We start from the raw sequence: 23708 nt of genomic DNA, 5'->3' as shown, positions 1-23708 counted from the left end.
TTTTGATAGATTTTTTCTCGACTTTTATATTTTTAAAAACAAACAAAAAATAACAGATTAAATAAAATTTACAGTAGACATATGCAATCATTGTGCACTTTAACTACTTCTTCTGATACGTTCTGCACAGCTGTCAACGAAAAACGCAAACACAGTTGGGCGTCGGGGTGGAGCGGAGGGGGAAGGGGCGGGGGGGGTCGTGGGTCGGGGCAATTGTGGGAGAGAGGAGAGGACAGAGGAAGTGAGGTAGAGGGCAGAAAAAGAGGAGGAGGGGATGAAAAAGGGGAAGGAGGAAAGGATAAAGGAAGGCCTAAACTTTGTCACTCAGGGAAAGAAAGAAAAATCACTGAATATATAGATTTCTTTTATTCCTTACATCACTTATATAAATATATTGAACCCCAAAAAACAAAAAGAGAAAAAAAAAACTTCTCAAAAAAACAAAACAAAAAAAAAACAGCGCAATACAGAAACCCACAACAGCAGTAAGGCAAACAGAAAGCAAGAGAGGAGAGAGCAGAGAGAGAGTACATGAGAAGGGACAGAGGAGCAGAGAGAGGGAGGGGAGGGGGGCAGCATGAGACATGGCCAGAAAAGAGAGAGGGAGGAGCAGCGGGGGGAGAGCAGAGAGAGTGCGCAACTGTGTGTATGAAAATGTATAAATATGTGAGAGATTAAGAGACGACTGGGTGACAGAGAGCTGAGGAAGGAGAGAAAGCATAGAGTAGAGGCGGGAGGAGGAGGAAGAGGAGGGAGGGTTGAAGAGCAGAGGGGAGGAGGAAGAGGAGGAAAAGGTTTGACTGAGGTCGACTGTCCAGTGTGTTTTTGTTATGTGCTACGTGACCCTGTTGCCTGCGTTTTGTGTGTCTGTGTCTCCTGGTGTGTGTGTGTGTTTGTGTGTCTGTGTGTGTGGCATTGCATGTTGTTGTATAACGGCAGCACACATTCCACGGCAACAGTGAAACACATGCTCACGTGTCTTGTGTGCTCTTCTGCTATATAAATACAAAACAAAAACAATGAATAAAAACAAACGACAAAATCATATTTGCAACCAAACAACCAGCCACCTCATGATTCACACCTTCTTCCCTTTTATACATTTAACTCAAGTTTTTTTTTTGTTTTGTTTTTAAATTGTACACTAAGAGCAGTCCCTCAGTCCTCCTTCCTTTTCCACTACTCCGCCAAGAGTCTCTCTTTCTTTCTGTCTCTTTTGCTTTCTTTCTTTCCTCCCCCTCTCTTTTCCTTTCACTGAGAACTGGCTCTCTCCAGCACGCGCAGGTCATAGTTCTTTTTGGCCGCCCTCAGTTTGAAGAGGCTGGCCCCGCTGTTGTTAAGTTTGAAGGAAGCACTCTGGGCAGCCATGGTGCTGGGGAACACTGCCACTACTGTGTAGAGGTGAGCCGGGTCGTTGCCGTCGCCCTTCGCTCCCCCCATGGTGGCCCCGGGCCCAGCGGTGGCTCCTGCGCCGGGACAGGGGCCGCAGCCCCCTCGGCCCCCCTGGGGCTCCTTCAGCCACTGGATCTTGGCACCGCACATGGACAGCTGGTTGAAGAGCTTCTCGGCCTCTGGACGCGAAATCCCCTCCGGCAGGTCTGTTACCTCCAGGACTCGACTCACCACTGGGCAAAGAGAGAGCAAAGAGACTCAGAGAGAAGAACCGTGTAGGTTTTCACCACACAACCTGGATCTTTACTTATGGAAGCGTATTGCATTCACTTGAATAAAAAAAAAAGTTTGGTATTTCTGAGTAATTAATTTTTTTGGTCTGTTTTTTGAGGTAATAATTTCTGTTTTTCTGACTAATTATTTTCTGTTTTTTGAGGTACCGGTAATTTTTTTCTGACTTAGCTTCGAGATTTCAAAATCCCATGAGAAGCTCCCACCTGCAAGTAACATAAGGACTAATTTCATAATAAGGTGCTACATCAGACTGTTCTGAGTGACACTCTCTGAGGTGGTGTTCTGTAATAACAGGTAGTTTCCTTTCAATATAAATCAGAATTTACTTGGAACACAGTGAAAATAAGATATTTTTTAAATTTTTGTGGAGCATATCCATGGATGTATGTTAAAGCGCCTTAACTCATTGTGTTATGAGTAGTACTTTTATTTTGAAGGCGCTCCCTGATGTGACGTGTGTAGCTTGCCCCGGGAAAAGTTTGTTGATGCCTGTGTTCGAGCCGTCAGTCTGGAAAATAAAGCAATGGTGGAACCTGTACCAAAGTGGAGTTTGAATAAAAATCCTTAACAATGTATCTCAATAGATCCATGATGAAGTGGAGGCTTGACTGCAGCGGTTAAACGATACTTGCAGGTGGGAGATTCTCGTGGGATTTTGAAATCTCGTTAAGTCAGAAAAAAAATTACCCCGAAAAACTGAAAAAAATTAGTCAGAAAAACAGAAATAATTACCCCGAAAAACAAACCAAAAAATAAATTACTCAAGTGAATGCAATACGCTTCCGTATTTACCCACTCCAGAGACGTGCTCATTTATTTCAGGTTAAGACATTGTGCTGTGCTTAGAGAAATTATGGCGTTCGGGCCCTGAGGCCTGCTGGATGCTCCATAAGAAATCCAATTTGGTGTATTTACAATGGCTCTACAACTTTGATTGCAGCACTACTGGCACATGCCAGGATTTCCACACAAGCTCAGTGTTTATTTGATGGCATCCACACCAGGAAAAAGAGGAAAGAGAGGAAAAAGAGGAAAAAGGCCACAGTCTGCTGCTTTGTCCTTTAGTATAAGACCATGTCTGAGTTTCTAATAGTATTAGGAGGAGAAATTCAAAAGGCACCTGAAGATAAACTCAGTAACTTACCAACATCAGTAGTGCCGAGATCTGTTGATGCAGATTTGAGTGTTTGTTTTTTCCCCCGTGCCCCGTGTTTCATTACTCCTTGGCCCTGAACACAGCAACACAGACAGTGTGAGGCTTGTTATTACACTGCAGAGACATGACAGGACACTAGATGGCAGTAAAAGCAATTGGTGGGGGGCTGTGAACGTTTTAGTCTTTGATAAACAGAGACACAGAGGCTACAAATGCTGCACACTAGTGGACACAGAGGAGGTGAAACGACCTGTAGCTGGGAGACAGAGGGGACAGCTCACACTGTGTTGTGACTTGCATTTAACATTGTGTTATTAGCTCATGGTTACACAACATACGGCAAAGAAAGATTTAAAACTAAATTGGATGACTGTGACGAAAGAAAATTGTGACCAACCCTCATATCCACAAAAATATTTATAGTATATTAGTTATTTATTATAGTATTTATAGTATATTATATAGTTTTCACCTATTTTACCACTCTCTGCACCATTAAGAAGTACATTATTTCACAAATGAAGGTCGCAGCTTTTTTCAGGGTTATCATTTCACATTGCTCTGATTGGCACTGATCTGCAGAGTCTCTATTCAGAAAACACAGTCTCAGTAAACTGAATTACAGAAGCAATATAAACTTGAAATGCCTCGTCAGTAGGAATGTAATCAAATCTGAGTGCTTTATCTACTGTATTTTTTCAATGCGCACTAGCTGGAAGGTTTATATCAAAAAAATATATCAAAACAGTCAACATCATCACATATAAGGCCTGTCAGCACTGACCTGATGGGAGCTGTAGGAGGACTGGCCATGTATGAGGGCAGGCGGACAAAGGCTGTACTGGAGAGGCTGCCCCAACAGAGAGTAGCGACCATCACCTAAATGAAAATAAAAATGATTAATGATAAATCTTAAGATTTTCTTGTGCCAGTTCTCATTCATAACTTTCACTTACTATAACATGGAAAATTGAAAAAACAAGCAAACCACTATCAGAAAATGGGTAAAATGCTCTAATGTAGGTCACTCCTACAGTATCTTTTCATTTTTTGTGTTTCGAAGAGGATGTAATAATAATAATAATAATAAGGACATGAATCACAGCCTGATGCAATCTGCTTGTGTAATCCTGTATTCCAAAAAGTGACTCTATTTATCAGTGGCAGTGTTGTGACCCGAGTGTGTATGTGTGAGTAAGCGGACAGGGACAAGGTAAAGCCATGTGTGGGCACTGCATGTTTGACTGGATGGTGCAAGTCATGTGAACCAGCAGTAGTAAAGTGATATGTCACAGTCAATGGGCTCAAAGCCAAGAACCACCTGACAAAGTTTAGAGAGTTGCTTTGGAAATGGGTGAAAGAGCAAGTTGTGTGCAGGTGTTTAAACACAGCTGGAGAAACACAACAAAATGTATGATTCTTTTAATGGCGGCAAGAATCAGAAGATAAATGTGTTAAATTGACAATATAGTGTACTTAGTGTCAAGTACAGTATTCAGATGGATGTATATGGAGGGTTATCTGTGTGATATCTAACTGCATATGTATCAACCCTGTTAGATTTTACCATTTACAGGCATTTTCCTCAGGATTATAAACCTTCTTTTCTTTTTCTTTTTTTAACCGTACCTTGGGCCGGGCCTCCTGGCCGGGGAAACTGGGAAATGAGGGGTAGTGGTCCAAGGCCTGGACATACGCTGCTGACGCTGCCGGAGGGAGACGGGGTGGGAGACTGAGTAGGGGAGGCCAGGGGACTCGTCAGCTGAGTACTGGCCTGGAGACACAGAGAAAACAACAACAACTTATAAACAACATGAGACATGTGAGAGTCATCCTCCAGACATGACCTGACTCAAAGTGGCAGCCTGATTTCATGTATTAAGAGTTGAGCAGTACCACAGATCAACTTCATCTTGAGATGATTCCATCTTATTTATCATCCCTTCTAATCTTGACTAACAGGGCCTACAGTCTCCGCTCTCAGGACTTTTGTCATTTTACTGTTCCTAAGGTGAGAACAGAAATGGGGAAGAAAGCTTTTAGATTCTCTGCTCCGAGTACTGTACATGGAACAGCTTGCAGTCAGAGCTCAAACTCCAAAGTCTGGTATCTGAATGCATTCAAGTCCATGATAAATTCCATCACATCCGGGCTTCAGGAGTGCAAATGTTTTACTTGAGAGCAAATGTTTGGCTAATCTTGTAAATTATTTTAACTAATTTTGAAAATTCAATTGTTTTTTTGTTTTGTTTGTTCGTTTGTTTTGTGTTTTTAATTAATGTGACTATGTGTTGAAACTATGTGCTGTCATTCTTGGCCAAGTCTCTCTTGCAAAAGAGATCTTGGATCTCAATGGGACAAACCTGGTTGAATAAAGGTTATAATAATAATAAACAGATGACCACTGGGGGCTTGAGAGCCTAAAAATGACTGCACACATAAATAATGTAGATGGATGCGTGGGTTGCATTTTGGATTCATGAGGTTGTTCATGAGATGTTAATGTGTGTGTACCTGTGGAGTGTTGTCAGGTTTGTAGAGCTCTCCTGGCTTGCTGGGTCTCTGCTCTATGCTGTAGTACTTGCATGGGTTCCACTGGACCAGAGGAGGATTCTGGGAAGGCTGTGGTCCATTGGGGACGCTGAGCTGCATGACCATCACCCCAGGCCCAGGAGGGGGGACTCCTGAGGGAGCAGAACAGCAGACAGACACAGGTGTAGTCAAACAGTTCCTCTACGCTGTTATGAGTGTCTATAGACTTTTAACAATAGTGACAGAAAAAAAAAAAATTTACATAGTGCTGCTCTGCCGGAATCTCGCGCGATTTGCGGAGCCGTGAACTGGGTGTCAATGCAAATCGTGCGAGATTTGGACGGACCAAGAAGAGCAGTGCCGAGAGCTTCCGCTACAAACAAGCTTAAAACATAGACTTATTTAATTTCTTTCGGAACAATTTCTCATGTTGGGGCTTCAATACAAGAGGGACATTAGTGCAGGTGTAGCTGGTCATGGCAAACAGTTTTTGACCGTGTCATTATGCCTTTTGTGTCCTGCCTGCCACATGGAATGAGGTATTGTGTTGTCAATAAATGTGGTGTTTTTACCATTGGAACCTCGTTTTTGGGCACTCATTGTTTACGCACGCGTCCGAACACCAAGACCAGCCGCCGTGACCTTCTTCCAATCATTGGGACGGGAAGAAGGCCACTTCATATCCCTTTAAATGTAAAACATGTATTTTTAATCCATCACAAAAGTTAAGTGTGAGGAAAAGTTCATCTCCATTGAGATGATCCCACTAACTTTTACTTGTCTGAATATTTTACACTCAAACTTAGGCCTGCTGTTGAATTAAGTGTAAGGTCGATTACTCTTTCAACAAATAAACACTCACCTGAGAAAATGGCTCAAACACAGCTGAGGTTGAAAGGATAACGTGACCATTTTGATCAACATTTACTCAAGGGCCAAAGAAAGCACAAGGCCTTTGTGTGCTTTAGGTTTTTCCCAGATTTCTTCAAACATGACCTTTTTAAGGACATCGATTTGCATGCTCAACGTGTGAACTCTGTGTGGCCCCGTATGAACTATTCCCTGAATACCTTTCACCTGATTTTATAAAAAAAAAAGAGGACAGCTCAGAGTTTCAACTCTGTGTACGTCCTTCCAAGAAACCCTATTGACTAATAACAGTGACTTTACAACAGATGCACAACTAGGCCACATCTGATCACTGTAGCAGTTCTTGAGAGATACAACTGAGACAGGTGGGACTGTAATGCAGCTGGTCCTGCTATGAGAACGTTTTCTCAGTTGTAAGGAGGTTTTAGGGCAACACAAACTTTTCAGTGGGATTAACTTTGACTGCGAGATCCACAACATAACGCAACAACATAGGGCATGTATTATGGATGTCACTTGTATAATAAATACTAAAGGAATTTGTTTGGAGAGAATACTGCCAACAACTAAATAGTCAAAATACAATTAAATCGTCATCCCAAATAATAAGTCAAAATGTATTGCTAACAGTCACTTAACAGTTTCTCTGCTGGACTCACCTGAATATTGCTGCTGCAACTGCTGAGGATTGCAGGGGGACGGCGACTGTGTGATTTGATACTGCTCGTTGCTGGGGGGCTGCAGATAACCTACTGACGGGCTGCAGGACGGAGAGGGGGAGAAGATTATAGACTGATTATAGGGGTATCAAAATATTCATATTTGTATACCGAAGATCAAATGTCCTTGTTTAGCACTCATCTGTCAGCATATAACATCTGTACAGAGCTCTGTCCAGATTAGATTAGATGGAGATGCACTCACAGTAAAACAGGTTCTACTCTTGGACAATATGATCAAGTCATACATACCTTGTGCTATTCTGCTGTGTGGGTGTGATAACACTGTAGTAGACAGGCATTGGGCCCTGGACAGACTGGCTGACTGGTACCATCACCTGCTGCTGGTACTGCTGCTGCACCACCTGCTGATTTTCATTTCCCACAGGCACCTGGGTAAAGGGACAAAAGAGAATACGGTTTTGGAAAAAGGTTGAATTGATTGGTGAATCACTTCATGAATGTCAAAGTTAAGGTTTGCAAAATTGAAGACAAGACTAGCTGAGGGGATTAACACCTCTCATACTGTCATTTTTATATCTGATTTGGTCCAGGGCCTGTAGTCCAGTGCTAATTACATTTCCTCTTGTTCTGCTCATGAGCTTATAGGCTGATGTAGTCAGAGAATCATGGCCGTTCCCTATTTCTTTTAAGTAAATTATGGGAAGAGATGATGTGGTGCACTGTCCTGCTTCTGGTTGATTCATTAGATTGCCCCTTTCATATTTGCTTCATTAGTAACAGAGTACGTATTACAGTATAACAGTCTGCTGCATAACTTTTCCAATGTAATATAATAGCTTTGACGTTTAGCACTGAGGTGTAGGGATGTACACTATTACTTCATTACATATATAGTCATTTAACTCTGTCTCATTCTTCAATATGAAATGAGGATTCAAGTGTGCACCAGATGGAGCTGTTGAACCTGCTTTGAACAGAAAGTATAGGGGTTTTCATTTTTAGCCCTTCAGTTTAAAAAAAAAAAAAGATCACTGATGACCAGTGACAGTGACCACATGACGACTATACTAGTTAATGAAAAGGCCCTCAAAATGTTAGGGATAAAAAAAGAAGCAACATTTGCTGTGGAAATATAGACGACAACATCACATTTCACATATGTGTCATGACTTACTGTAACTGGCAATAGCTAAATCTGATTTTCTAAAAAAAATAAAATAAAATTAAGGCACATAAACAAGGATTTCATTTGTAGTGAAAATCCCAAAGGAACACTGACCCTACAAAAAATGTCATTATCTGAAAGTGTTTAAATGTAAAAAATAATGAATGTTGTTAAATTCCCCAAACTATTGTTGTATAGGTGTTTGTGTGGACAAATTAAAACAAGCAACAATTAGGTGCAAACTACTGGGGAAAAAATGATGTTCAGAATAAGTTACAGTATGCTGTAGCAACAAGTTACACCGTAGGACAGATGTGTAGAATCCATACCTGATATGACGGCATCTGTGGGTACTGGACCATTATGCTTTGCATCTGACCCCCCATGCCTGCCCTCTGAGAATTGAGCAGACCAGGGTTCTGGGGCTGCTGCACACCCATCATGCTCTGGTAGCTCGGCTGCTGGCTGGGTATCATCGTCTGGAGACCTGATCACAACAGACAGCGATTAGAAAAAACTAAATTTGCAAGTGTCACATATACAGTGCAGTATAAGAGAGGAGAAATGGGGATGACTTGATGATAAAGAATCAAGAATCGAGCTCTTGCCTTTCACAAGAAAAAAGATGTCTGAGGTTTACGTATTTATTTACTTTAATTTCAATGCAAGGCAGTTGTAATATATTATAACTTTGCATTAACAGTCATAAATTATTTCCTGAGGAACTGACAAAACTGTTAACATCATGCAACATTTAAAAAGTGAAGAAAAAAAAAAGATCCTGGATCAGCGCCTTTGATCAAATCACTTAGTTTTGAGCTTTGCACTGTTATGCTTATTTTTGTCACTGGTCTTATTACTGTAAGTTGGAGCATCCTGGCACAAATATTTCCTTTGGGATTAACTAAGTTCTTCCTTGGCCAATGTCCCATCCCTTCCCCAAGTTTGATGCAAATTGATTTACTTTTTGCATAATCCTGCTTAACACAAGTGGAAACACCTCCGTGTTAGAGGTAATACAGGGAGCAGAGGGAAGCTAATTATTACAGTCCACAAGGACTTAAGTCACACTGTTAATAGTTTCTGTAAGTACAGATCTTCCATCACAAAACTCTTCCAAACCAGACAGCAGCCTTGGATTGATGCAACCGACTGCAACAGTCTTGATCAGTATGGTTTTGGCAGGACTCTGCTATGAGACAGAGTCCATTTAGGTTGTCAACAATGTCTATCTGTCACTTACTGTATAAACACAGAGCCAGCCTTCATAGACTCTAAATGAAAAAGGCTGAAGGATAAAGCTGTCAAAGCCTTTCCATGAAAAAAAGACTATTTTAGTCTGGGCATATTTGACTTGGCAGAACAATGTAGAACCAAGGCTGTTTACAATCAACCTCTCACCTGGTAGACTTGAGACTGAGTATGATTTAGCTTTTTTTGGGTGGGGGGGTTGACAGTACAATCCAGTACAATGTACTGACCTGACTGCTGTGTGGGCTGAGGCATGGGTTGTGTGCGCTGGGCAGGATAAGACACCTGGTGGGACATGGGCTGGGGCACACGGTACTGCTGGCCTGAGCTGGGGTACTGACCAGGAGGGTAGTATGACACCTGTATCTGCAGACGCAACACAAAAAAAATAGTCAAAAACAATAACACAGACCTGAAGGGAAAAGCAAATAACACAAAAGTATCTCTTATCGTATACTGGGCCCTCCACTCCAACATTTTCATAGCACTGAATACTGATTTTCCACCACTTCTCATAGACCCCGGATTGTGAAAACAGACTAAGTGAGCCAAAAGGTTCATGAGGAAACATTTACACTGCAGACAGTAACACTCTTAAAAGGTGTTCATAAATATTCATTATTTAAAACATACAAATTGCAAAAAACTGCAAAAATCTGGGCAAATAAATACAAATACTAGGCTCATCTAGCAGCAGCAGCGGTGGCAATAATGCACTCCTGTTAAATTGTTGACTACCCACAAGTTGAACATTACTTTACCAGCCAATTCTGTCAATACAAGGGCAGAGATCTAGGACTGAGGATAATATACAGTATAAAGGTGTGGAGAGTGAAAAAAAGCATGAACTGTCTATATAGCTCAGAGGGAACTATAAAATAAAAGCAGAGAGAATCTAATTTATAAAGTCAAAACAGGAGACAAGATGGACCAGTTACCAAAATTAAGTTTTACCATGCAGGAACATGTTCAAATACTTTGTAAGATTGAAAGCAGTTAGTTATATGAGCAATTTGAGTCCAGTCAGGTAGCATACTGTATGTGCAAAAACAACACAAAAGCACAACAATCATTTGGTACTTTAAAAATGTGTACTGTACATGAATTCAGTAAATACTCAATTACCAGTTACATCTATAAAACTAATAGTGCACTCCACCCGTGATTTATCTGCTCTCATCAAACACCACAGACAGCAGATGCCCTTCACATAAACACAACACTATTGGCAATTTGTTTTAAAAAATTGTGACTTAAGGTATCAAAAAAAAACTCAACTACCCAAAATATTTTACTTTACAGCTAAGTGTCAGGGCTGGGTTACAGGGCCTAATGTCTCCCATGGGGTATTTAACGGTCAGTCAGATTGATTTGGTTCTCTCTGCTCAAATTAATTCTAATAACTATTGCATAGATTCAAGCGAGGGCCTGAGAGAGAGGGAAGGAAGTGTGTGAGTGACAGAGTGAGAGAACTCATTATTGTCACCGCCTCTGCAATCTGAAGAATATGACAGGCTTGCTGACCAACGCTGAGCTTGTGAAGGTGACACACAGCACCCTGAGTGAGAGGACCAAACTCCCCATCGGGTGAATCCTGCAACTTCAATCTGCAATCAAGTCGCCGATATGTCACACCTCAGTCTGCAGATTTACAGAACAAAGTACATATCTGAATGTTTTTTTTTTTTACCTTCCCAAGAATTCCATGTTTGTAATTTTGTATTTGTTCGGCAATTATATTCATTTATGTATTTTAAAGTGCTGAGCAGATTAGATACACAAAAGTATACAGGCATACAGGCAAGCATGTAGCTTGACATATTAAAACGAAATAAAATAAATGATCAATGACAGAAGATTCCACTTTTCAGTAATAAGTACCAGATTGCCTGGTTCTTTGTAGGAAACATAACGTTAAATTACAACAAAATGATTCAGAAATGACACACCCTTTCATTTTCTTCGACAAAAAGAGAAAACAGACAGAGGGGGACAATACAACACCCAAGGAGTTTAAATTGGCCTGCATTTAAACGAGGACACACTGGGATCTATTTTTGTCATTCATTGACACTTGATACATGAACACACACAGAGGCTGTGATGACACATTTCTGGGCAATTTTCTTGCCAGAGACAAGTTGCCTGTACCTGCACCACAGATGGAAACAGAAACTATATTCACTGTGAGACGAGCCAGCCTGAGCCACTGGCAGTTAAACCTCTTATTATTTCCTTGTACCAGGGAAACTATTACTCACAAGAAAACAGTGTGATATGGTTTAAATAAAAATGTTGGTCCCTAATTCCTCTTGTTTTATAACAGAAGAGACAGCAGAAAACATAATTCTGTCATTTAGCTATGATCTGTGCATCTCCGCTCCATCATTACAAGTTACAGTTATTGTCGCCGTTAAATTTCTGTAATGAAAAACCACCATAAAAGACTGTCTCACCACTTAAGTGTAAACATAAAGAAAGTAGTCGAGCCTCAGCTCTCTGTATCTGTAACTTAACGAAGTGCGAGGACATTCACACTGCGTACCAAAATCTTTAGATTAACACAAATTAATGAGGTGTGAGGAACATGATCCTCCACAGAAGCAAAACGTGGTGGGAAGCAGAAACAGTCTGATATGAAAGAAGACTGTGTGAAACTGGACAGTTTCAGTGCATGTAGCAGCTCCTACTCCTATTAGATGCATCATTTCTTCAATGCCTCCTGAAATCATGTTTGGCCATAGCAGCAATGTAATTCTTACATTCACAAAATATAGTGAAATCAATCCTACAAAGCAAAAGAGCCATTTTAAAACCTGAAAAGGCTATTTCTCATTCCCCATATGGAAATGTTTATTGTTCCTCTATAGCCATACTGTTACAACATCTATGATCCATAATAACTGGCAATTTTGTAAGTGATCCATAGATTTTACTAGTAGATGTCTGTGTGAGATTTGAAATGCATAAGAACAGGCATTATGTAAAGTAGGAACCTTTTCTTCTGGGAAATACTAAAAAGTTAACTCTGAGCTAAATGGAAGTTTCATTTTGGCATTACATTAATGTTTAATGTGATTTTGAATGCTTCTGTATAAAACCATTAACATAATAAAAAGGAGATCATTCTGCGAGTCACTGAGATTATGCTTTTGTGCATACATCCCATACATATAATGAAATTTGATAAATAACAGTACTGAATATTAATTATCATCTATATGTATTGTCCATCACGGCCCTGTGGTAGGTGCTCAAGTATGCCCTTCTTAGTGTTATTAAGTTGCTGAAAGACCTTTGATGCAGTTTACAAGCATTGACAATGATAATATTTCAATAGAGAAGACTCCATCTCTTTCCTAGGATCTTCTCTGGTAAATGACTTGTTATTTATGTATGCCCTGTGTGAAATGCTAAAACTAAACTATTTCTTATGTCGATTAAACATTTGTAGTGTCTTGGAAAGCAAAGCAACTATCTGTGTGTGTGGAACAACAACTTGAGATTTTACTTGCTTCATATGATGGCCCTAGAATCAGGAGAGATCACAGTCAGCTTTAGTTTATCTGCTCTGTTTCTCCATGGGGGTGCTTCCCTTATTCTACTGCAAGCCTGACTTGCAACTCAAAGGAAAGGAACAGTTGACCTGGGGCCACTTCCTATTATATATACACACACAAGAATACCAGTGGCAAACAGGGGAGGTCCCAGAATGATATCAAGGTATTTCACAAGTAGTGTACTATCTAGCAGAGATGTATTCTGTCTAATATTGTAGGGAAATTAAACCATTCAATTTTACACATGTGTGATGCCTGACAATGCTGTACCTGTTGAGGAGGAGGGGGCTGCATGTAGCCTTGTGGGGGCGGTGGAGCCTGCATGACGGGCTGAGATGGAGGCGGTGGTGGAGGTGGAGGATGGGGGTGTCCAGTGGCGGGCTGGTAGCCGGACGGGGGCGGCATGGGCTGACCCGTGGTGGCCATGATGTAGCCGGTCTGAGGAGGGGGGTGCTGGGACAGAACCGTAGGAGGAGCCTGGTACATAGGGGGGGGCTCAGGGTTCTCACTGGAGCCCTGCCGACTCAGCGTCATCTGGCTGAACTGGGGTGCTAGCTCTTCTCCCTGGGAGGAATAACAAGAGTCTCATCAGCAGCCATTTGCAGTTGGTACATGTCTATCAGTGCCTCTGGTGAAATTTGGAGCGGTAATGCCGTCGAACTGCGAGCCGAGTGGTAGAGAGTTATCGCTAGTGCAATTCACTGCCGGAGACGTTGAGCACTAAAGAACCACTTTGGAAAAATACCCATCTGTCATTTTGCAGGGTATAAGAAGAGCAGTTCTCTTTAAATCTGGCAATCTTGTGCAACACCAGTACGTGGATGTAATGGAATCGCAATTGTGAGCAAATCCTGAGGACACAGTTCTGCAATTCTTTCTTTCTTTTTCAAACTTTACATGGGACTGTGGCAGGGTGTAAAATTTACTTTTTACCTCATCGGCCATTGGCTAGTGACCTCCAAAAACTGCCTTACGTCTTTGGTATAAAAATCCAACTTAAGCAACATTTAAAAAGCTGCACATCCTGGCAGCTGAGAATATTACTGTCAGGTATTGTCCCTCCTCTGATAAATATAAAAGGAGGCTGAAAATCACAGGAGATGTCTGTTCTGTCCTGAAATGTGTGTTTCTCTTCTATAACACACATTCTACATCTCAGAGGCGACGTCTTTCCACATACGGGCTTCCTTCACCTTTCGAACGGGGCAGAGCTCCCTGGGAAACAGAACAGACACAACCTGAGGGAGCAGGTCTGTGGAGCTGAGCACCGCAGACATGCACGGAAAAAAAACAAGCACAGCGCATCGAATGCACGCCGCCGCTGTTGGGTTGTGAGCGCGCATGAGGTGCATAAAAGTTTTCATCGCCGGTGATCAGCTGTTGCTATGCGCCCAGATTTAGGCTGCCAGCAGTTTTTTTCACAGGTAATTTATAAGTTGCGGGATGATGAGCAATAAACGCCGACATGATGGACAGAACAGAACCCTGGAGGTTCGCATCATGGTTTTGTTCATCCTGTTGCATCCCGGAGCTAGTTATAGAAATAAACTCTGCGGGAAAGGAATTGCAGTTCAACATTTTCCATGGGCCACTGGTGGGCATGCGTTTTTGTTTTACACACCAAACTCAATTTTTACCCGCCATTGGCGTTTGTTGGGGGTTTATGTTACACCCTGGACTGTGGGTTTGACAACCTAAATCCAAAGGTGCTCCTATAAAGTTCAGATTTATAGAAACATGGCTCATAAGCAGAGAATCTGTGATTTTATGAATTCATTGGACCAGTGAATGCTATGCTTAAAACTCATTTTATATCGACAAGGCTACAATATCTGTACCAACATCCTTAAATAGCAAAAAACCTTGTCTCTCAGCAAACTCCAGTAGGTATGCAGCCTGAGAGAAAGTAATACTCGACTGGTTCAGAGCAGTTACTGTAAGACATAATTCTTCCATCAATGTGATTTAATACCTATCAGATGTGAATAAGAGCAGGGTAATAGAGTACCAGAGTTTTTAGTAGGATACAGCATTAGTTAAGTGTGAAGTGTGAGAGTGACAGTAATGCAGTCTTTAACTGAATTACTACAAAGAGATGAAGCTACAAGAGGTGTCAGTACCATTGTGTACTGCTGGGGAGGAGAAACTGGCAGGAGAACCTGGGGGCAGGAAGGACTGGAGTAGGAGACAGGCTGAGAGGGCTGCAGAGATGCCACCGGCTAAACACACCACCAGGAAGAGGGAGGAAATAAAGAGCCAGAGCATAGAGAGAACGGAGCAAGTCAGTGAGAAAAGAGGGCGACAGAAGCAGACGGAAAGAAGGGGGATAAAGAGAAATTATGACAGGAAAAGATATGGGTTAGAACACAGAGGAAAAGTTGTTAATGAACAGATGAACAGAAATGGAAATTTAATTTAGTTTCTTAATATCAGAAAGAAAAGAGGATAGGTACAAAATATGTGATAACAACAAGATAAGGAAGGACTGCTATCAGACACGTTATTAAGTAATGAACAAGAAAGTGTTGAAGAAAAACATTTATAAAAGCCTGGCATGACATTACTTCACAAACTAAGACAGTCACCCCCTGATTGAACTGGATCCTCTGTAGCTTGAAAGCATGTCTTCAATTATACTGGTATGGTTGACATGAATACAGGTACTGTTAGGGGAAGCACTCACCTGAGCAATCATGTGGTTGCCCATGGGGTGTTGCTGTGGGGTGGGCAGCAGGGCAGCCTGAGGTGGAGCCTGGGGCTGTGGCTGCTGTGGCTGTTGTGAAGGGCAGGGAAGCAGGCTACGGCTGGACTGGGAGGCTGCGGGCGGGGGACACACATCAGGACTGACTAGGGGCAGGCCTAGTGATGCAAGAACAGACATGATACAGGACAAAATGATGAACCCCCAATATCCCTATCAAAGCAACAGTTGTTGGAGGACTACAGTAATGTCTCTAAGTATTCCTGTAAGTTTATGTTTAGCTGACCACTAGAGGGCAAACTCAAGCAATAATCGTGCAGAGGCAATGGCCCATTGCCATAATCCCTATAGTCATAGTAGTAGGTTTGTTTCCTTTAATTGTCGGTGCAAACTATTTTAAGAACGGCGGAGCAGAGCCGCGAGCTGCTCAGAGCTACTTTCCTTCATCAAACTCATCAAATACACAATCCAACAACTCCAAAACGCTCTGGTGGACAAGTTGTGTCCTGCACATTCACCACGCTATGAGATAATAACGGAACATTACGAGGCAGAGTTGTTTTTGAGGTAAAATCAGAGACTGCTTGATGAAAAACTGCCCCGATGGGATCCGATGGCATCAGTGGTTTTTCATGAATTTACCTAGAAAACAACTCCGCCTCGTAATGTTCTGTTATTATCTCATAGCGTGGTGAATGTACAGGTCACAACTTGTCCACGAGAGCGTTTTGGAATTATTGGACTGTGTATTTGATGAGTTTGATGAGGGAAACCAAGAAATCCCATTAGCCTCCGTAGCATAGCTCTGAGCAGCTCGCGGCTCTGCTCCGCTGTTCTGAAAATAGCTTGCACCGACAATTAAAGGTAACTAACCTATTGCTATGACTATAGGGATTATGGCAATGGGCCAATTTGCCTAAATATTGAACTATCCCTTTAAATGTTTGCATTCTATATGTTCCAGTAAGGGGTTGGCTAAGGCTCCCTTTAATGACAAACATGTGAGAGACCTAGATGCCTTTCCTTTCTTCCTTTCTCCTTAACTTGTCTCCTCAGTCCTTACCAGAGCGGGAGCCTTTGCAGCTTCCCTGTGAGCCTTTGTTGCTGCCAAGGCTGTCCCCCCTGGTGAGGATGGATATGCCAGAGAAGCTGCTGGCCTTGGTGACGGGTGGCCGGAGGGTGCGGTTGGAGCTATCCGAGTCGGTGCTGCTCCAGGGCCGTGGCTCCAGGCACTTCATGTCACTGTCTGTGCTGCTTTGACGACTGCTCGATGCCCGGCTGGAGCTCTCACGATTCCCTCTGAGATAAGACAGAACAGGGAGGAAAAGGGGACAGACAAAGAGATGAAATGATGGGGATACAATGGTGACAGATGCAATAAACAGAAAAAAATGTAATAATATAAGAGCAAAACGGATGGGAGTTATATGGAAAATGTGCAAATTAGAGAGCCGAGTTGGGGAGTAAAAGGTCAGGGGACGAAACAAAAATGGAAACGGGGAGGATAAAGAACATATAAAAAAGGGTAGGATGTGCATGTAGGAGAATGGTAGGAATGGTAGGGGCAGAAACACAAAGACAGAATAGGACAGAGGGGGAGAGCAGAGGCAGAAGAGCAAGGGAAGGTCATCTACAGGTAAGAAAAGATGCACAGTCTGAACAGGCTTTAGGATGGGGCATTCAACACAGATGCATACTGGATAGTTTAGTGAAACCACAATACAAAAATCAGGCAACAGGCCACCAAACGATATCTTCAAATCTCCAATTTTAAATGTACGACCACACACACACATTCACGCGCACAAACACACATACAAACCCATTCACAGAGGAAAACACACACATGCAGGGAGAAGGGATGCTCTAGACAGTCAACACCGGGGGTGTAGGAGGATATTACAGTGACACCAGATGAGACAACTTCCATGAATTCAACACAGAAACCATTGAAGACCAGAGACGACATTCACATAAATGACTATCCTGAATGACTGCATACATATGTTAAACATTTGAATACAGATAAACACTAACACATGCGCTTTAAACACAACTGTATTGAAGACAAAGAATGACACAGAAACAAGACACACACACATTCACACCTGTAAATTAATACCAGATTTACACAAACACTCAGACATAAAGAGAAAATGTACATCAACACCCAGACTCACACACACTGTCTACAAAAAATAACCACTTGCTACCACTGGTTCACCACTATGGTTTTTTGAACTATATTGCTGTATACACACTCATTGTGTTGTTGTGATGCTGTCACCCTGGATAAGGGCAGCTGCCAAGAAAACCAATGATCACACTGTAAGCGTAACTACCACTCTGGGGGAAACCCTTCCATCACAAATGAATGACTGGGTCACTGACATGTCAGCATCAATATTATTGTTCCATTTGAACATTGCTTGTGCTCCAATATAACAAATTTAAAGCAACACTATGTAGTTTTTCGACCTTAAAACAATGTTTCTAAACTGTGTTAGAAAAATGGTTAATAGGATGTGTACTGTATGGTGCCACTGCTGCAGCTTGAGCAGGGTGGTGTCTGCTGGAAATGCACTACGTAACTTCTCTGCGCTGGTAGGAACACCGTGGTGAGCTCCAGAGACCGAGCTCAAGCCCAGTCTCCCTGCTCTTCTCACCCACACACAAGCGCCCTGTGCTGGGCTGCACGGCCGGCCAGCCTCCCTCGAGCTCTGGAGCTTTGCTCAGCACGGGCCTACTGGCAATGACGACGGCTAGTGGCAACGGAGCTGTTCCAACGGGACGAGAGTACCAGTACCACAAATCCTACATAGTGTTGCTTTAAATGATGGAAATCAAAAAAAGGAAAAATGTGTCTGCTATTAATACTATGGGAAAGATATTCAATTAGATGTAGAATAAAGCCTTGCAGGTGAACAGAGACTAAGGTTTCTGCAGTGAAGACAGCAGAAAGGAAAAAAATAGCAAGTAAACACTTGTTTTTTTTTCATCCTCTAAGGACTGGAAGAGGCATATGCGCAGAGCAAGTCCATGAAGAGAGAATGAGTAAAATTAATTCAAAACATGTAAGGCTGACTGGGGGAATCTCCATGACGAGAGCGGGGATGTGGTGAGGGTTGTAAAACCCTAGTGATAGTGAGTGGCTGTGGCTGATAAATATTTCAGAGAGACTGTAATTAATGGAGGATCTATTTTGAGTCCTCTCTCTGCACAGCCTATTTAAAGGAAGGGTGGGTGCTCTGCCATTCTCTGTACAGGCAGGCGCACACTTGTTCGCTTCGCTCTGCAAACAAAGATGAGAGCAGGATGAGCAGGAGGAGGTAGAGGAGGAGGGAGGGTTTCTGCTGTGCATCACATGATATTTCATCTCCCCTCTCTCTCTTCTCTTGCCTCACAACAGCATTGCCCATCACATGCACAAACAGGAGAAGCAGGGCAGCTAGGCTGTTACGTGGTGTATGTCCATCACTCTCAGTCTATAACACCGAACACCGATAAAATGAGTGGTGGGCTTGGGTTAAGGTTGAATGTAAAATGCTAAAATGCATCATTAATCCCATTTGAGATGGGAGAGATTTTTGTGTCAATCCCTGAAATTTCTGCAAGCAGCAAAAAATACAAGCGATAACAAAGGGGTGAATGGCCACAAAAAAAAAAACATTGTCTAAAGGTTGAGGATGAAAAATATCTTAGATCAATATGATAAAGAAAATATATGAAAAGCTTAAAAAGGGGATACATCTAAAAGCTAATCTTAAAGCCTCTAAATTGCATGATGCACACAAGCCACAATGTTTATAAATAGCATAAGTATGAGTATAAACTTGTATAGACTAGTCATAAAAGAAAAAGTATGTATATGTATATAGTTGTACTAGAGAGCAATGAGCTAAATTAAATGATTAGCCAATTGACACAAAATTAAATGAAAACAATTTCATAAATCATTCAATTTAAAAAGAAAAACTGATCCCATTGGGGACAAAATGGTTTTTAAAAAAGTTGACCTGTTGGGAAGTTGTGATGTGTGTCCTTGACTATTTACAGTCCAGAAGATCTATTGGTTTACTGGGAGAGTAATAAGAGGATTAATCAATGATGCAAGTAGGTGTTGGCTGTACAATTTTTGGACTCTGGAAACATAATACAGTCTTTACTACACAGTCTCACGTTTCTCATTTTCCTTTTGTCAGTTTAACAGCACTGTTTCATGGACGTACTGCTTAGACATTTTTATGTGTTACTATGCAACAGGTGACATGTTAACAAAAACTACAAGACTAAGTCGACCACAAAACAAACAGGTTACTGTGAAAGCAATGCAGTTACTTTATATAAAGAATGTAGTTGAAGGTGGATGGGTAAGTAGGTCAATCAGTCCCCGATGAAACCACAAAGCAGCCATGCATGGGCCATGGGAAGCCCCACGGTGCAGTGCTGGAATAGCCATCAATCAGCCGACTACGCCAAGCAGAGATATAAAAACCACCACAAGTCACCACTATCATCACCAAATCACTTTCAAAAAATGGGCATGGCAACACACAAGTCAAAGTCAGCAGCACCCCAATACCTAAAGATCTGCCGCCTCTTTTGAGAGCTAGAGCAGTAGCCCTCAGTGGAAAGTCTGTTGGGGTTAACATCAGGAGAAAATGCTAGGGTTACAGGACTGGATTGCAGAACAAGAGAGTGTTTTTAAGGAAGGGTGATGTAAAGATAGGTGGGAGGTAGAGGTAGACACAGTAGTGTAGAAGTTTTTACCCCTGAGAAGAAAAAAGGAGGAAGAAAAATGCACACAAGGCAGAAACTGACTGTTGAAAAGCCCACGCTTTCTCTTTCTGTCTCTCTCAGCATATTATGTACTAATCTTTCAACCTCAATGGCCAGGGTGCCATGGGATGGAAGCTGACTGTATCTACTGTGTGAGCCAACGTATTTCTAGAAGAAGAAGAAAAAATATTCTGCTACATACAAATCTTTTTCAAAGACAGAGTGACCCTCAGTCAGTTTCAGCATAAAACAACCCTTTGTTAAATCGTTAGGAACAAAATTCTGGCAAAGGAGAAGAAAAGTTTGCAAATGCATACTGAACATTTTCCTGGAAATGAGAAGAAACTAAAATGATTTTCTATGTTTGTACGTTGGTTTTGTTAATTCTACTTTAATAGCACAAATTACACAAGGTCAAATTTGCCAAGTCAGATTTATTGCAGAATCAACTTGTACTCTAGGTATGCTATGTTAATGGCTATATTACGTGCTACCCCTCCTAACTGAAACCTAACAAGCAAACTGTAGCTTCATAAGGGATAAGTGGACAGGATGGAGTCTCATAGTATACTGTATATATCACACACTAGAGTTTCCAGTGGGATTGATCATCTTACCTGCTGTCGTTGATGTATCCATTTTGAGAAGACTGTAAAAAAAATGACACCTGCACATTATGAAATGCTTCATTCAACCAGCAGCACTTAAGACCTACTGTGTGCATGTCAACCTTGTCTAAGTTTAGTGTGACACTGTACGCATTTTACTTAAAAGCACTGCCGCTTAAAGCTAAGATAATAACCATCCAACAAAGTGCTCACAACTCACAGATGTGCACCCTGTGATGACAGGTCACAAGTAAAGGCTAACATTTATCAATCACTTACAGAGGACATTGGAAACCAGGTTCTCCACATCAGTGTATTAGTCTTTCCTAATAAAGCCTGACTTCTCATTCATCAAAGAGCTGCAGAAAACAGCTGATGGATATGAAATGGATTGTGGTTTAATGTAAATGTATCTTTGTCTGTTACTCTGCCCAGGTCCAAAACTTACTTCTCGGGCAAAGATCCGGTCTCGTACCCGCTGATACTCCTCCTCTCGCTCTTCAATAGACTTGCTACGCCGCCCGTCCTGCAGTGGCACACGGATCTAAAAATTGGGAAACAAATCACATCAACAAATAAATAGACAAAATAGAATATACTTCAATGACACATACACTCTGAACTTAATGTAAATACTTATATAGCCAGAATTTGTTAAATCTGTTGTAAAGAGAAATAAGTCAAAAGATTATAACAACAGCATGTGATGGAGAAAGGTTTCCTGCAATCAAAATAAAAACACAGTGGGTAGGGTGGAGTCAGCATGGGAAGGATGAACACTTTACAGAGATCAAACCATTTTCTTGGTTTAGTAGTGTTGTAGTGTAGTGTGTCTACTCTGACCTGAAAACCTTATAAATTACTGTTGCACATCTGGACACATTAGGTATGAGGTTCCTTTTTTTTAAAACAAACAAAAACACACATTTGAATTCTCATGTTTAAAACTGCAACATTTTCTGAGTCATTACCAAGTCTGATTGCACACCGGGTAGATTCCGGTTTTGCAACTCAAAAAGCTTTGCTCCGGCCTAAACTGTTCACACGCAGCGAATCAGCAGCAGTGGAGGAGGAAAACTGTAAACTGTGTGTCATTTCAAGAGACAGTACAAGGAATATGCAAGTTCCTCAATATTAACAGTGTGAAGTGGTGTCAGGCTTTCTCTAGTCCTAACTGTATATTCACCATCAGCATTTAACACAACCAAAAATACTTGGTATACAGGAAACATAAGCCGTCATCTCTGACAAACACTCAACACAAATAAACACAACCTAAAGCTGAGGACTGAGCTCCTTCCATTGCTGTCATCACCCAGGTAACCAGAGATTTTCCATCCTCTTTGCCCCGGTCTTATTTATTTTTTTATCTCTATTGGACGTTCCACACCCACCTGCCAGCTGCCATACTATAATGTACAGTAATCACTGTTCAGAGCTTGCTTGCTGTTATGCATAGCCCTCACTGATAAAACTAGTAAGACTAGTCTGTGAAGTTACACACCTTCATTTGAATGAGATGTTTCTAATTATTAACACATGGCTGGGTCAAAATGGTGCTGTAGTGCTTGATGAAACCGCTCCACCCTACTATCCTGGAGGCTCACTACTAGAAAACAGCAAGTGTTTGATTCACAGTTTAGTTGCCATCACAACCTGACTGTGCCTCCCATCGTGTAAGCTGGAAAAGGTGATAAACAGACTACTGTGTCCCACTACTTCTGCTGAAAAAAAACATTCATGAGATCAATCTCCAACTGATGCAACAAGCTACAGAGAGAACTTATCAGGGCTTAGAAAAAGGACAACTTATTTGTCATAATGACATCGTGTTAAATATACATACCTGATGGCGATTAAAAAAAGAAAAAGAGAATATAGTACAGTTAAAATATCATGGCTTCTAGTGTAACTAACCTGATTATCATCCTTGTCCATGCTGGCATCATCTCTCTTAAGGATGAATTTCTTCTGAAAGTCCATGTTACGTTCATCCTTGATGTGTTCAGAAAACCTTTGCTCTGGGCTGTAGAGCAAATCGAGGAAAAAGATGTTTTCAACATGAAAAACATGACATTTTACTACATTAGAGAGAAGACTGAAGGGCCAGCACTGCATAAAAAAAATGTATACTAGATATCAACTTAGAAAACTCTTCCACTGTTAAGGTGCATTTGGCTGCTGTTACCATAAGCAATACCTCAGTGGTTCATTTTTGTCCTCTGACATTCAAATTGAATTTTCAACTTGCAACTTGCAACTTGTCAAGAGAGAAATACTTCGGTTCAATTAGTGAGGGGTTCTATACCAATTGTGTAGATGCCAGTGACTATCAAAAATGTGATATTTTGGATATCCTTGTTATCGTCATGCTGTGTCTTATAGTAACCTTCTCCATGACGGTCTCAGTAGCCCCCACATGATAATGCATATTCACAATTCTATGATCCCACTGTATAGACTGAATAAACGGTGTAACTCTGTAGATGAAAGTTAGAAAACATAATTACACTTACATGCGTGTGTTGCCTGTCTTGTTGATGATGACGGCCTTGCCCGTCTGATCCACATTGTGGTCCATACCGAAGTAGGCAGCCACACGGTGCAGCAGCATGCGGTGATAAGAAGTCATCTGAGGAAACTTCTTATACTGGTTACTGTCACACAGAAGACAAAATTGTAAGTGTCCTTTCTTATTTCTACATTGCACAGTCAGT

At 41.5% G+C, this 23708-nt stretch overlaps 1 protein-coding gene across 16 annotated transcripts in view; it reads right to left on the bottom strand.

Moving 5' to 3' along the window:
* Positions 1-23708, bottom strand: part of r3hdm2 (R3H domain containing 2) — a 53321-nt gene continuing 29613 nt past the window's right edge. For 2 of the 16 annotated variants that reach the window (XM_085777633.1, XM_085777634.1), the window contains 18 exons: positions 23508-23648; positions 22909-23017; positions 21440-21535; positions 21001-21050; positions 20187-20240; positions 16668-16903; positions 15587-15762; positions 15024-15122; positions 13174-13467; positions 9574-9709; positions 8422-8579; positions 7216-7355; positions 6904-7004; positions 5357-5526; positions 4472-4616; positions 3627-3721; positions 2831-2915; positions 1-1625 (listed from right to left, as the gene is read on the bottom strand). In XM_085777633.1, coding sequence (XP_085633759.1) covers positions 1252-1625; positions 2831-2915; positions 3627-3721; positions 4472-4616; positions 5357-5526; positions 6904-7004; positions 7216-7355; positions 8422-8579; positions 9574-9709; positions 13174-13467; positions 15024-15122; positions 15587-15762; positions 16668-16903; positions 20187-20240; positions 21001-21050; positions 21440-21535; positions 22909-23017; positions 23508-23648 — 2659 coding nt within the window. In that variant the 3' untranslated portion in view covers positions 1-1251. The remainder of the gene's footprint in view (positions 1626-2830; positions 2916-3626; positions 3722-4471; positions 4617-5356; positions 5527-6903; positions 7005-7215; positions 7356-8421; positions 8580-9573; positions 9710-13173; positions 13468-15023; positions 15123-15586; positions 15763-16667; positions 16904-20186; positions 20241-21000; positions 21051-21439; positions 21536-22908; positions 23018-23507; positions 23649-23708) is intronic. The other 14 variants (XM_085777646.1, XM_085777647.1, XM_085777636.1 and 11 more) reach the window with 13 other exon arrangements.

Source organism: Trachurus japonicus, chromosome 5, assembly GCF_045865225.1.
Source record: "Trachurus japonicus isolate A0001 chromosome 5, Traja_1.0".
Lineage (NCBI taxonomy): Eukaryota > Metazoa > Chordata > Actinopteri > Carangiformes > Carangidae > Trachurus > Trachurus japonicus.
The sequence above is the reverse complement of the archived record's forward strand: the minus strand, read 5'-3'. Positions and strand labels throughout refer to the sequence as shown.